Below are 12,689 nucleotides of genomic sequence, written 5' to 3' on the forward strand. Positions count from 1 at the left end.
AGCACTTGCCCAAGTGCAACCCATAGTTAATGTTAACGATCATTTATAAACCATAGTTAAAACTGAAGTGTTTGAAAGATGATCACTTAAATATTGGTTTATTATGTCCTCCTTCCTCCATTAAAGGAAACTATGGCTCTTTAACCATAGTTAAGGGGGAGGTCAGGGTTTGCACACAACACTAAGCTATCATTAGTGCTAAGCAAGGCTGAGAAACCAACTACCTTAATGAGCTATGTTTAACCATGGTTAAGCTGCTGCACTGGCTTCACACATGACACTAAGTCACAGTTTAATAAGCCATGGTTTATGTGTGAACCAGACCACTGTGATAAGAAGGATGGCACCTAATGGCAGGGCCAGCCTCATCTGCAATGTGGTCAAATCATTTTTATTAAGAAAGGTATTTGCCATATCACAAGCAGAGCACTGATTTTGTTGACTTAAAAGAAGAAGAAGTGTGACTGGATCGACTTAATTTCTTGGCTTTTGTGGGGGATTGTCCTCAGCTATCTGTGATTATAATGTTTCCATGATGCACATTTTGTTAATCTGTTTTGAATGTTACTTGTATCTTGTGTAACATTCTTCTTTATGTTTGCCAGCCATTATTAATATTATATGGGGTTTTTATTTGCTAGGGATTCTGAATACGGTACACTGCTGAACATTGAACAGGTTCATAATGAGATGATTAGCATAAAGATCAGTTATCTGTGAACATATGCTTATGTTCAGTGAAGAAGATGGCATTGCTTCTTCCTCTTCTTCTTCTTCTTCTTCTTCTTCTTCTTCTTCTTCTTCTTCTTCTTCTTCTTCTTCTTCTTCTTCTTCTTCTTCTTCTTCTTCTTCTTCTTTGGTACATCTGATGATTAGTATTTATTCTACCAATAACAAAAGGGTCATTTGACCTCTTTGTCTAATCTGTGGCTGGTCTGAAATCCCACCAGTGCAGGATTAGTAGAATATTGGCCAATGGAAACATGGAAACTACCAGGGTTATAGGCAGCAGAAGACTAGCTGGATATTCCACTGAAATAAATGGGGAAATGAATGAACTAAGGAAAAGGCACAATTCAAATAAATGGGAGACAAAATGAATGAATTTTTAAAGAATTAATATGAACAGGAAACTAGATTTTGTGTCCCCACCCCCTTGAACAGCTCTTGTGAGACTCATGCAGATGCAATAGCCGTGTCAGAGAGGTAGGATTAGGAACTGGCCCAAATCAAGGCAGGTTTGTACTGTTCTATCAAAATCAGGCTTTGCCTCATCACTCAACATTTGCTATTTCAGCTTTTGACAGTGAACCCTGAGCACCGGTTTTCTAGCTTAGCTAGCATCCAGACTTCTTCCTACTTATCTAACGTGGACTGGGACGAAATCTGCGAAAAGAAAGTGGAGGCAGGATTTGTGCCTAATGTAAGTCGAAGAGATGAGTACGTTTGTTTCTGTCCCTGATCCCTATGTATTGTGAAGCGGGGGAAAGAGAAAGCCGGGAATTTTCTGTTCTGCAAACAAATTTGGCATGCCGCTCGAATTACCTTGCTTGTCAATCGCATGGCTTTGAGGCAATATCCCTGTCTGGTTTTAACAGAAAGGCCGTCTGCATTGTGACCCCACCTTTGAGCTGGAAGAGATGATCTTGGAGTCGAGGCCGCTGCATAAGAAGAAAAAGAGGCTTGCAAAGAATAAATCCAGGGATAATAGCAAGGATAGCTCACAATCGGTACGTGTCCCCTTGCAATTCTCCCCAAAAAACTGATGGAGTGCTGAATTACTGTGGGGCCTGTTACTTTGCAAAGAATGAGAGACTGGTCTCTGCTAGAGAGCGGCAGTGCTATGCTACCTACAGAACAGCAAACCTATTTTTCCTTTCAGTTATGTGAGACTAAAGGGCATTTGCATTCTACCATTCTCTTATTTCATTTCTCTAGGGGAACCTTTACCAGCCTGAGGGGCTGTACCAGGGCAACATCCCACAGACCCATGGTAGTGGGTGGGGACAGAGGCAAAAAGTAGGCGGAGCAATGGGTGTGACTCATAGCTGTGTACAGTAGGCTACATTGCAGCCATACAAAAGTCAGAGGTTTCTACATACGCTCCTCTGCATCTAGGCAAGCAAGGGGGTATGATCCCAGTTCAAAAGCCAGAGCTATTGATGAGGGTGTCGAGGAGTTCCAGGGAGGGAAGTTTGGTGTAGGGGGAGCTAGGGCAAGTCCCAAGGGATGAATAAGGACACCTGGAGGGCCTGAGGCTCCTCACCTCTGCTCCACCATATTAGGCAATCATGTGAATGCAATGGCAGAGAACTTGCCTTCCATTAGGCGATATGTGGCACCAGTTGGTTTGCTACTGGACTACTGCAATGCGCTCTATGTGGGGCTACCTTTGAAAGTGACCCAGAAACTACACCTAATCCAGAATGCGGCAGCTAGACTGGTGACTGGGGGCGGCCGCCGAGACCACATAACACCGGTCCTGAGAGACCTACTTTGGCTCCCAGTACATTTCCGAGCACAATTCAAAGGGTTGGTGCTGACCTTGAAAGCCATAAATGGCCTTGGTCCAGTATACCTGAAGGAGCATCTCCACCCCCATCACTCAGCCCGGACACTGAGGTCCAGCGCCGAGGGCCTTCTGGCAGTTCCCTCACTACAGGGAACAAGGCAGAAGGCCTTCTCAGTAGTGGCGCCCGCCCTGTGGAACGCCCTTCCATCAGATATCAAGGAAATAAACAACTATCTGTCTTCTAAGACATTTGAAGGCAACCCTGTTTAGGGAAGTTTTAAATGTTTGACGTTTTGTCATGTTTTTGATGTTCTGTTGTGAGCCATCAAATTAATACTATATTATTATTATTATTATTATTATTATTATTATTATTATTATTATTATTATTGCAGAGCTGAATGAAGGAACCAAAGCTAGGCTTCCAACTTGGTCTTAGCATTTGTGCTATATAAGTCAACTTGGGAGCAGCCAGTATGAGGTGCACTGTTCCCCCAGCTTCCCAGTACTGTGGGCTACTGCTGCTTACTGTGGAGGAGAATGGGGCAGAGCGGGGAGCTCAGTGCAGTGTGGCACATGGTGGCAGGTGTGTCCGATTGGCTCCCTGCACCTTGCTGCCCCCCCCCGCTCTGTAGTGGCGATATCAACAGCATCGGGAGGCTGGGAGAACCATGGAGTCGCCCTTGCCTTGCCCTACCAGCCCCTCCTGATTAAATGTCATTCATAAATGTACATAAATTTTTGACAAAAAGTACATGTTAACTGTTTTGTTTTCTTTTATCAGGAAAATGACTACCTCCAGGATTGCCTGGAAGCAATTCAGCAAGATTTTGTCATTTTTAACAGAGAGAAGTAAGTTTAGGAAGGTGCTTTAAGGGCAGGGGATGGGGAGAGGGACTTGTTTTCGTTGGTTCCTAAGGAAGTTCATGGGATAAAAGTTTCCTGTCTCTTCCTTCCCACAGCAGAGCCCCATCACCCTCCCAAATTGCTCAGGAAACTCTCCAAGTCCTGAGCTCCCCCCTTTTCTTGGGACACTGGGAAGTATTGAGAGGGTGCATAGGGGAGGAGATTTTCCTGCTGCTGAGCAGGATTTGAATTGGGTGCAGAGTTTGTTTGTTTTTATTAAAAAGAATATTGTTACTGAACATATTAAAAAACAAAAACACATTATCATGGTCCACCTTCTGTCCAGCAACCACAAGATTGTCTTCAATTTTTTTTTGAAGGATTGCATCCCTTGCTCTTTTTTTTGTAACAAATGTTTAGAGGACATCTCCTGGTTGCTTTCTCTGTCTCATTTCCCTCGTGCGAACTCTGAAACAGCTCTGTCATTTCCGCCACCCATTCTTGACTCTCCCCCATCCAATCTGCAATTGTCTTTGCAACGTATGTTTCTAAATACTGTTCTCCCTCTGAAATTTGTAATCCTCTCAATCTTACTGTTTCCCCCCTCTCTCTTAGCTGCAAAAGAAGAATTTGGTCTTCCAAATCATTTTGTCTTTCTTGGAGGGATCCCACATTCCCCATGACTATCTGTTCCTCTTTCAGATGGCCCCCAGTTTCAGATTCCTCCCCCAGTGTAAATAGAGAGTTGTCCTGCTTAGCCTTGGCTGGTGCCTCCAAATTCCAGGGTTTAAGATATTAAAGCCTTTATTCCCAATCTCTTTTTACAATAGTCTTTTTGCCTTTACTCTGCCAGATATCAGTCGTCAAATTGTATCTTCACCAACTAATAGCTTATGTCCCAAAGCTGCCCTCTAAAAGGTAACCTGACACTACTGTAGCCAATATGTATAAAAAGAGAGAGAGAGAGAAAGCTGAGAATTGCTAAAAGTCTCCATTAGCTGCAATTACTGTGCTCTGCTCCCATTCACAAAAAGTTCCCTTGCAGAGCCTGTCCACAGAAATTGGAAGCTGACTTCCTTTTTTGCTTCCATTTTATCAGATCAATTAATTTGTAACTAATTTCTTCTTTAAAGCCTTATTTGGCTTTTACCTCTAATTGGAAGATCCACTGCTTATGGTGACAGCATGTGGCTTTGGCTGTAGGGTGTGATGGGATGGAGCCGTGAGTGGACTCTAGCCTCTGCTCCTTCCCCCATTGCAGAAATGGTGACAGGAAGATATGGGGTTTCAGCGAGTTCTCCAACACTCTGCTGGACCCATGGAATCCCCACTGGCCCGTGGTTTTTTTTTTCCCAGGGGCGCCTAGCCCTGGCGCTCACCCCCGGAGCCCTAACAGCCAGAACCGTGTCGTCCTTTACTTGGATGACACAGAGCGTGCTGCCACAGCAGAGTGGAAGTCTGAATTGGGTGCAGAGTTAACCTTCTTATGCCAGTCAACTGATGTCCTCCAGATGTTTTGGACTACAGCTCCCATCATCCCTGACCATTGGCCATGCTGGCTGGAGCTGATGGGAATTGTAGTCTAAAACATGTACTGTAGTGAGAATCTGGCTAAGAAAGGCTGCTTTATGCTATAGATCCCCCCCTGGTGGTGAAGGAGAAGAGGATACTGTTATTACTAGCAGTTGCCTAGACCTACTCCATATTTTGAATCAGTTAGCTATCATGGCACTAATGACTGTTCATATACAAAAATTGCATGTATGGCTCTGTTTTTAACCTAAGTGACAATGCAATGTGAATTGTGGTGTTTTATTTTTTTACGCATTCCACAAGGATGTTCTAATTAGGAGGAGGTCCCATATGACACAAACAGCCTGAGGTCAGCTAGTTTACAATTCCCTACAACTTTGAGGCAATCAACATGTCAGAAACTTGAACAAAGAATGGATCATACATAATTCAAAAAAGAGATTTGTGCAAAATGACAGGAATACAGGAAGAATACCAGACAGCTTGGCCTGAGATGAAATTCCTTTTTCTGTTTTTTTTAGTGATACGGCAGTACATTAGACCCAAGTTGTGCTGACATGATTTAAATAATTCAAACAGGGTAGGGAGTCATTTCACAGAAAGTACCTGCTGTGTGGATTTTCTGTCCTCTCCATGGTTGCATTTCAAGAAGCAACACGATGGGAGGTGTCACAGTGGCCTGGGTGGGCTACTTCAGAGTAACGACTCCACACGGCTCTGCATTTTATCTTTTTATTGGTGCTGCGTATTTACAGTGCTAAAGGCAGTACTATTTACAGAGACACATCTTATCCGCTTGAGTCAGAACCTCCGAATGGCGTTTGGCGCGTTTTTCTCCAACATAACAACTTGGGGAGACCCAGCCTCTTCCCCCTACGTTTTCTGCGCAATTCCGGAGTTGGGGGAATGGGTCTGCCCCCCTTGCTTCCCTCTTCCTGTCCCACCTGGGACGATGGCTCCGCTACCCTGCCTGAGCCTCGGACACCACTTCCTGCTTCCCCACTTGAGTCGGAACTCTCCCTGCTTTCCCCTGCGCTCGGGGATGGGCTGGAACTCAGGAGGGGAGGGACTTCGCGATATCCCCTGTCCCTCACAGGAGGTGATGTGAAAGAAGTTTCTAAACTGATTAAATTACGGTAATTAAAAGTGATCAGCATTCTCTGAGTAAACCCTCAAAATGTCCTCACCGACACCCTTTACAAGTCCTGGCCCCAGAGGCCACAATCAGCTAAATGGGAGGGCTTGAAACTCATACCAAATCTCCCTAAAAATACACATTTTAAATCCACATTTCAAAAACCACATGCTTCATCTGAAAGCACCATTTTCGTAACCTCATTTTCACACGGGCACGATAGCCTTCCTTCTCTCTCTCTCTCTTTCTCTTGAACAGGTTGAAGAGGAGCCAAGATCAAATGAACGAGTCCATTTCTCCTCCTGAAACCACTGACGAAGCTGAGACTGAAACAGAATCTGAAAATTCCAACCTGAATATGTGTAGCTCAGTATGTTCTTCCACAGGCAGCAGCTAGGACTATGGGGAAGAGGCAAAGGGGCCGGAAGCTTGCGCACCTCTTGAATAAATCATTCTCAGGTTGCACTGACAAGCAGATGAGAGGACACTGAGTACCTTGGTTGAAGAAAAGAAGAGGAGTCACACAAAACAACACTGTAGAGCCGCAGCAGAGGCAGATAGTTCTTACAGAACTCATGGATTTTTTCCCCCCTTCAAAAAGGGATCGCCTCTTTTACCCAATACTTTGCTATGCAACACTTTGGTGAAAACAGTTCCATTTCTTCCTTTGCTCTTTTCTTTTTGCAGGGACAAGCAGTGGGGTCTGAAGGATATTGGCAGGCGATAAGGGTTCCAGACCCAATTCCAGTGTAGGTCCAAGAGAATGCAGATTGAAAGCATGCATGGTGGTCCCAGAGGACTAGGAAAGGAGGCAAAGGCCACTGGAAGCTCACTTTTATGGGACCATCCTTAATATGCCAGTGAAGGCTCATGCATGCAAGAGCATGCAAGAGCATGCAAGAGCATTAGAGAGTTCTTATGGACCGTGACAGTTGCAAAATACTTGTAGGTTCAACTGGGACAATACAGTGACATGTTGGCCATACATGATTTTCAGAGGGCCCAATATCAGCATTAATGGATCCTTTCCAATGGTCCTGTCCAAGGCCAGATTTGCTGGGGTTTTGCAGCATGGAATTTTAAAATGGTTTTGCTGCAAGGTAGAGTGTTTTCCTAAACATGCCGAATCGTTTCACAAAGCTATCCTTATTTGCAAGGAGCTGTTTAAGCTACAAGCATATTAATAGAGGTTAGTGTTTTCTTCACTCATAATGAAGGAGCAGGGGACTAGTTTGGCTAGATAGCTGTAAAGCAATGCCCTAATTATGCAGGAACTGATGCGTTGATGCTCCTTTTTTTTTTGTCTGCGTTGTTCTAAGTGTATTGCATATGATGTCTGTCTCAACTTCTCACGAGGACAGGAGAGGCCCAATGTTTTCTCCAGCTGTGGATATTGCCTTTTTAAATGCTTCAGATGCCTTTTTCTTCCCTCTCCAGCAATCCTGTTCACACCTACCTGGGAATCAGCTTCATTGAACCCAGTGGGACTTAATCCTGAGTAGACATGCATAGGATTGCACTGCCAGTGGACTAAGTGACTGTACAGTGGCTTTAGGTTACTCTGATAAAAGCGCTTAGAACCCCTGGTTCTAGGGCAGTAAATATCTGTGTTGTATATAAATATCGTAAGTGTTTTAATGCAAAGCTGTTTGTTACCAGGTGTCTAAGAGATTGCCATGTTTTGCATCCCAGTTGTGTTTTCCTGTAGGAACGTGAACTTAGCATGATTTTACTTTCAAGACATTTCTCCCTCGCCCTGCTGTTTTATTGAGGCGCCTGCTACAGGCCAGTATGCCAGGGTTGGAACCAAGGTCCTATGAACACAGGAACCAATTTACAGCCTTACTTACGAAGCTACAACTACCTCTGTAGCAGTGCTGTAACAAGTTCCTTTATATTCCACCACTGCTAAGGAACAGGGATTTGCATGGAATTCACACCGACTCCCTTAGCGTGGGGTTTCCACGAATATTTTTGGTCTCGATGGTTTGCTTTCCATTTTAATTTCCACAAACGCAGCACACGGCATAACCGGTGCGGAGCAATTTTGTACAGACAACAACCAAAACGTAGTTGCCTTTTCCACAGTTTTATGTGGAGTTTGGTTAGGAAATGAGCATTGTGCACAACCAAAATTTAACAAAGAACAAAATTCAAGTTTGCTGGTGGAGTACAATGTAGGGGTATTAAAAGAAGCCAAAGCTTTTCCTATCAGTTCCTCTCTGTATCCCAAACCAAGGTAATGGTAGCCCCCCCTCCCACTCTACAATGAAATTGCCTTCACTTTTGGAAGGGGAAGCACAGTCTCACAATACCTGGTGCTACTCTGGCACTGCAGGAATATCACGATGCAGGCGTTGCCATCTATGCCAGAAGAAGTGTTCACAGAGTCAAAGTGCCAACTCGGTTAGTCAGCTGATTCGGCTGCATTAGCACAAGAGACTTCGCAGCACGCATACTCCAGCTTGAATCCCACACTTAAATGTGGGTTGGCAATTGCATGCTCTGTTACTCTGCTGTGATGAATTCATCAATCGCAGATTTAATGTGCTGAATTATTAATCCTTTCCTCCAAGTGGACTCTTGGAAGGAGTAGGTGTGCTGTGCACCTACTATTGTGTTGAAGATTTTGCCTTGATTTTCTTAAAACAACCACTGCAACCCTGATACCATCTACAAACATTATCTTCATTCAAAATGAGATAATAGATATTCTTCTTATTGGCTACTTGATTCAGGGAAAAGCGGCATCTGCTCTGTCCTTTTAAATTGGTGCCGTGCCGCTTTAAGCAGTCATGGCTTCCTGCAAAGAATCCTGGGAGGTGTAGTTTGTTAAGGGTGCTGAGAGTTGTTAGGAGATCCCCCTTGTGGAGTTGCAATCCCCAGGGTGATTTAGCAATCGACCCCTTCTTCCCAGGAAAGCTACACTTCCTCCCTGTCCTTGAGTCATTTGTTCTGCCAATACTGCATTCCTGATACACAATATAGCACATTGACTTTGAGGAATCGAGGTTTTGATTGAGGCACAGTCTTTTAGATGAGGAATTTATGTATTTTTAAGGCCTGTTCCTATGTACTTTATTACAGCGATGTACTTTTCCTTTCCATTATAATACCTGATACGTGTGGGGTGCAATCGCAGGGACCTGTGGTTTCTAAGAAATAACTCTAAAACAAATGCTTATATTGAGCACAATAGTTATTGGTATCAATTGTCAGTCAGCAAGCGAATAACTGGCTTGTTTCAGCAGCTAGAATTTGTTGTGTATTTATAAGCAGGTAATCGAATCCGCTTTGGTGTGGACCGTGGCTATTGTAAAACATTCCAATGTGGGTGGGCGCTAAGGTCCAAAAAGCAGCCCGTGCCCTAATCATTTGTCTGTAAATTTTGCATACCAGTAAATATGTGAGTTAATGCCTCTCACTCTTGTTGATGGTGAATCACTATAAATGCTGAAAGGGACCAAAACTTGGACAGAAGCGTTCTTGATGATGAAAGCAGGAATGGTGCCATCCAATAAAATGATGAGAGAAGCCCTGCTGGATCAGGCTGAAGTTCCATCTAGTTCAGCATCCTCTTCCCAAAGTGACCCGCCAGGTACCCGTGGGAAGCCCACCATCAGAACCTTGGTCAGATGCATGCCACCAGATGTCAACCACATGGAAAGGCAGTGGCCTATTGCAAAGAAAGCCCACACAGTGCAATTTAGATGTCATTTGATTACAACTTCCCATCAGTTCCAGCCAGACTGGCCATTGGGAGCTGAAACCCCACCACATCTGGAAGGCACTGCATTGGCTGCTCTGATACATTGGACCAAGTGTTGACTGGTAGGGTTCAATGCTAACTTGACTGTGGGGCTAATCAACCAGTCCCTATGTCTCAGCCCAACTGACCTCACAGGCTTTCTGTGAGAATAAAATGGGACCGGTCGCATGTATGCAGTTTCTTTGGTGGAAGTCTGCAAGCCAACCACAGTTTTTTTTTAAATTAATACGATGGAGAGTTAGCAAGAGAAGCCTGGGAGGTCAAATACTAGCAGAGCTTCTAGTGTTGCAGGTGAGCTGGCAACTTCACATTCAGGTTCTCTTGATGTGATTTTGGCCCTCGCATCTGAACATTTCACTGTTATGGTAAGATATACAAACACACACACACACACACACAAACACACCATATGGTGTTTAATGAACGCAGTAGCTGGGGCTTGCAGATCTCTGAATTAGGAGCTCACCTGGTGCAGCCTGAGCTACAGTGGGCCACTTCTCGAGTTTATCAGCAGGAGCTGTCATTGTACATGCAAACTATTCATGGGGATAATCCTCAGAGAAGTAATATTGAAAAACAAATCCAAAACGCCCGTGTTGGCAATAGAAAGCTAAGGTGCCGATGGGATCGTGATGCATCGCGGGTGACTATTCTTTTGTCGGTTTATTACAGTGCTACTTTACTTTGTAAAATATCTTTGTAAACAAGGTTCGTTCATTTCTGTAAGTTTTACTGCATGAAAAGGAACAGTCTGTTCTACAAGAACGTTTCAGTTACACCAATATGTTTGTGGGATTGTTTTTATTTTGGCAGGTATCTGCGAAAAAGTCATTGCATTTGTGGAGTAATAAATGTGTTTTGGTTTTTTTTAATAAAAAAAACAGAACTGAACATTAACATTTATTTATAGGATTTGAAAAACAAACAAACACAGCAGCAACGTGCAATGGTGTGGTAGGTAGAAAGTGGTCACTGAAGAGTCCTTTTTGGCAAAGGTTGCAGGGCAGAAGCAGGGTGACATCTGGATCAGATGCATGCCTACTGAACGGTAATCCCATTGGACAAGTCAGAGCAATATCAGTAGCCTCCACCCATGCTGAGTGTGCCTGACAAGTCAGAAATCATGCAGCTCCATGCTGCTGACCAAAATGCTCCTCTGCTTCTGATCCTAAGGACACATGGATCTGCCGTATCCTGAGTAAGACCATTAGACCATCTAGCTCAGCATTGTCTTTGCTGACTGGCAGCAGCTCTCCAGGTCCTCCCAGTCCTTCCTGGAGATACTGGGGATTGAACTTGCATTCAACACATGTTCTCTGCCTGCATTGCCCACAAGTAATGGTGTGGAGCTTCTCTCCTCTAGGACGGTGTTTTGCTGTAAGCTTCCACAGCTGTTCATTAGATAATAATGAGCTTTTGTTAGATTGTTCAGAGAGATTTCTTCTCTGATCTTTCCAGAGGTACTTTGCGCACAGGTGCAGACTTCTGCGACCAAATTCCTAGCCAGATAGACAATCATGCATGAGAACAGATGCTGTGAGCAGGACGCATCAGACCAATCCAACAGCCAGATCCGTATGCATGTAGACCCATCAAATAATGTACAAAAGCACCAATCAGCTGTTTGGGGGAGGAGAGGGAGCCATACTCCCCCCCCCCCGCACCAAACATCTGATCTGCCCATCATTGATTATGTGGCAGGGCTATGGATATACAGCCCATCTGCTTTGTGTGCACTGTGTGTTAAAGGCCAGTGCAAGTAAATAAATAGGTACCATTGCAGCGGGAAGGTAAACGCCATTCCCGTGCACTCTGGCTTCTGTCACGGTGTCCTGTTGTGTCAGAAGCGGTTTAGTCATGCTGGCCACATGACCCAGAAAGCTGCCTGTGGACAAATGTCGGCTCCCTCAGCTTGTAAGTGAGATGAGCGCCACAACCCCATAATGGCCTTTTGACTATACTTAACCGTCCAGGGGTCCTTTCCCTTTTCCCTTTATAGAGCTTTAGAGAGGAGTAAACAAATGAGTTTTTCCCTCTACACAAACTCCAACTGATCTCCCAAATTGCTTCTTGGTGCATCACAGTATATTGAAGTATTGAGGTGAATGGGGGAACCACACCACAAGACCTGTACAACTGTATCTCTTTGAACATAAGAAGAGCCTGCTGGATCAGGCCAATGGCCCATCTAGTCCAACATCCTGTTCTCACAGTGGCCAACAAGATGCCTGTGGGAAACCTGCAAGGAGGACCTGAGCACAAGCACACTTTCCCTTCCTGTGGCTTCCACCAACTCAGAAGCATAACTGCTTCCCACCATAGGCATCATGGCTAGTAGACTTTGATAGCCTTATCCTCCACAAATATGACCAATTCTCGTTTAAAGTAATCCAGGTTGGTGGCCATCACTGTCTCTCATGGGAGTGAATTTTCCATAGTTTTAACTGGGTGAAGAAGTGCCCTTTTTAATCTGTCCTGAATCTACCAACGTTCAGCTTCAATGCATGTCCCACTCTTTAGATGATCATTATTGCATGAGTTGGGTTTTTTCCTTACATTTGTATGCCACTTTTCTTCCATCACGGAGAACCAGGTGGTCTCCCATCCAGGCATTGACCAGAGCGAGACCTGCTTAGCTTCAGCAAGGTATTGGTGTCATGTGCCTTCAGTTCATATCCTGGGACGAAGAAGCTACACTTGCCCGTTCACATGTTATACTGGAGCAATGTAAATAAGGAAGTTGCACTTTTGCATTTCCCTATGGATGCTCTTTGGGCCAGTCATAACAAGTTCCTTCCTGTGGCATCTCTGCTTTTTAATAAAGTGTTGTATTCTGACTCTATTTCAATTCAAATAGTGGGCAAGTTGCTGCAGAATGAATGGCAAAAGTTTGG

General features: G+C 44.4%; 1 protein-coding gene across 1 annotated transcript in view; it reads left to right on the top strand.

Annotated features, from left to right (window-relative positions):
* Positions 1-10,686, top strand: part of STK32C (serine/threonine kinase 32C) — a 164,578-nt gene extending 153,892 nt beyond the window's left edge. The window contains exons 9-12 of the mRNA XM_035138380.3: positions 1,298-1,423; positions 1,599-1,730; positions 3,297-3,364; positions 6,285-10,686. Coding sequence (XP_034994271.1) covers positions 1,298-1,423; positions 1,599-1,730; positions 3,297-3,364; positions 6,285-6,423 — 465 coding nt within the window. The 3' untranslated portion in view covers positions 6,424-10,686. The remainder of the gene's footprint in view (positions 1-1,297; positions 1,424-1,598; positions 1,731-3,296; positions 3,365-6,284) is intronic.
* The last annotated feature ends 2,003 nt before the right edge of the window (positions 10,687-12,689 follow it).

The sequence above is a fragment of the Zootoca vivipara genome, chromosome 5 (genome assembly GCF_965207765.1).
Source record: "Zootoca vivipara chromosome 5, rZooViv2.hap1.1, whole genome shotgun sequence".
In the NCBI taxonomy this organism is placed as follows: domain Eukaryota; kingdom Metazoa; phylum Chordata; class Lepidosauria; order Squamata; family Lacertidae; genus Zootoca; species Zootoca vivipara.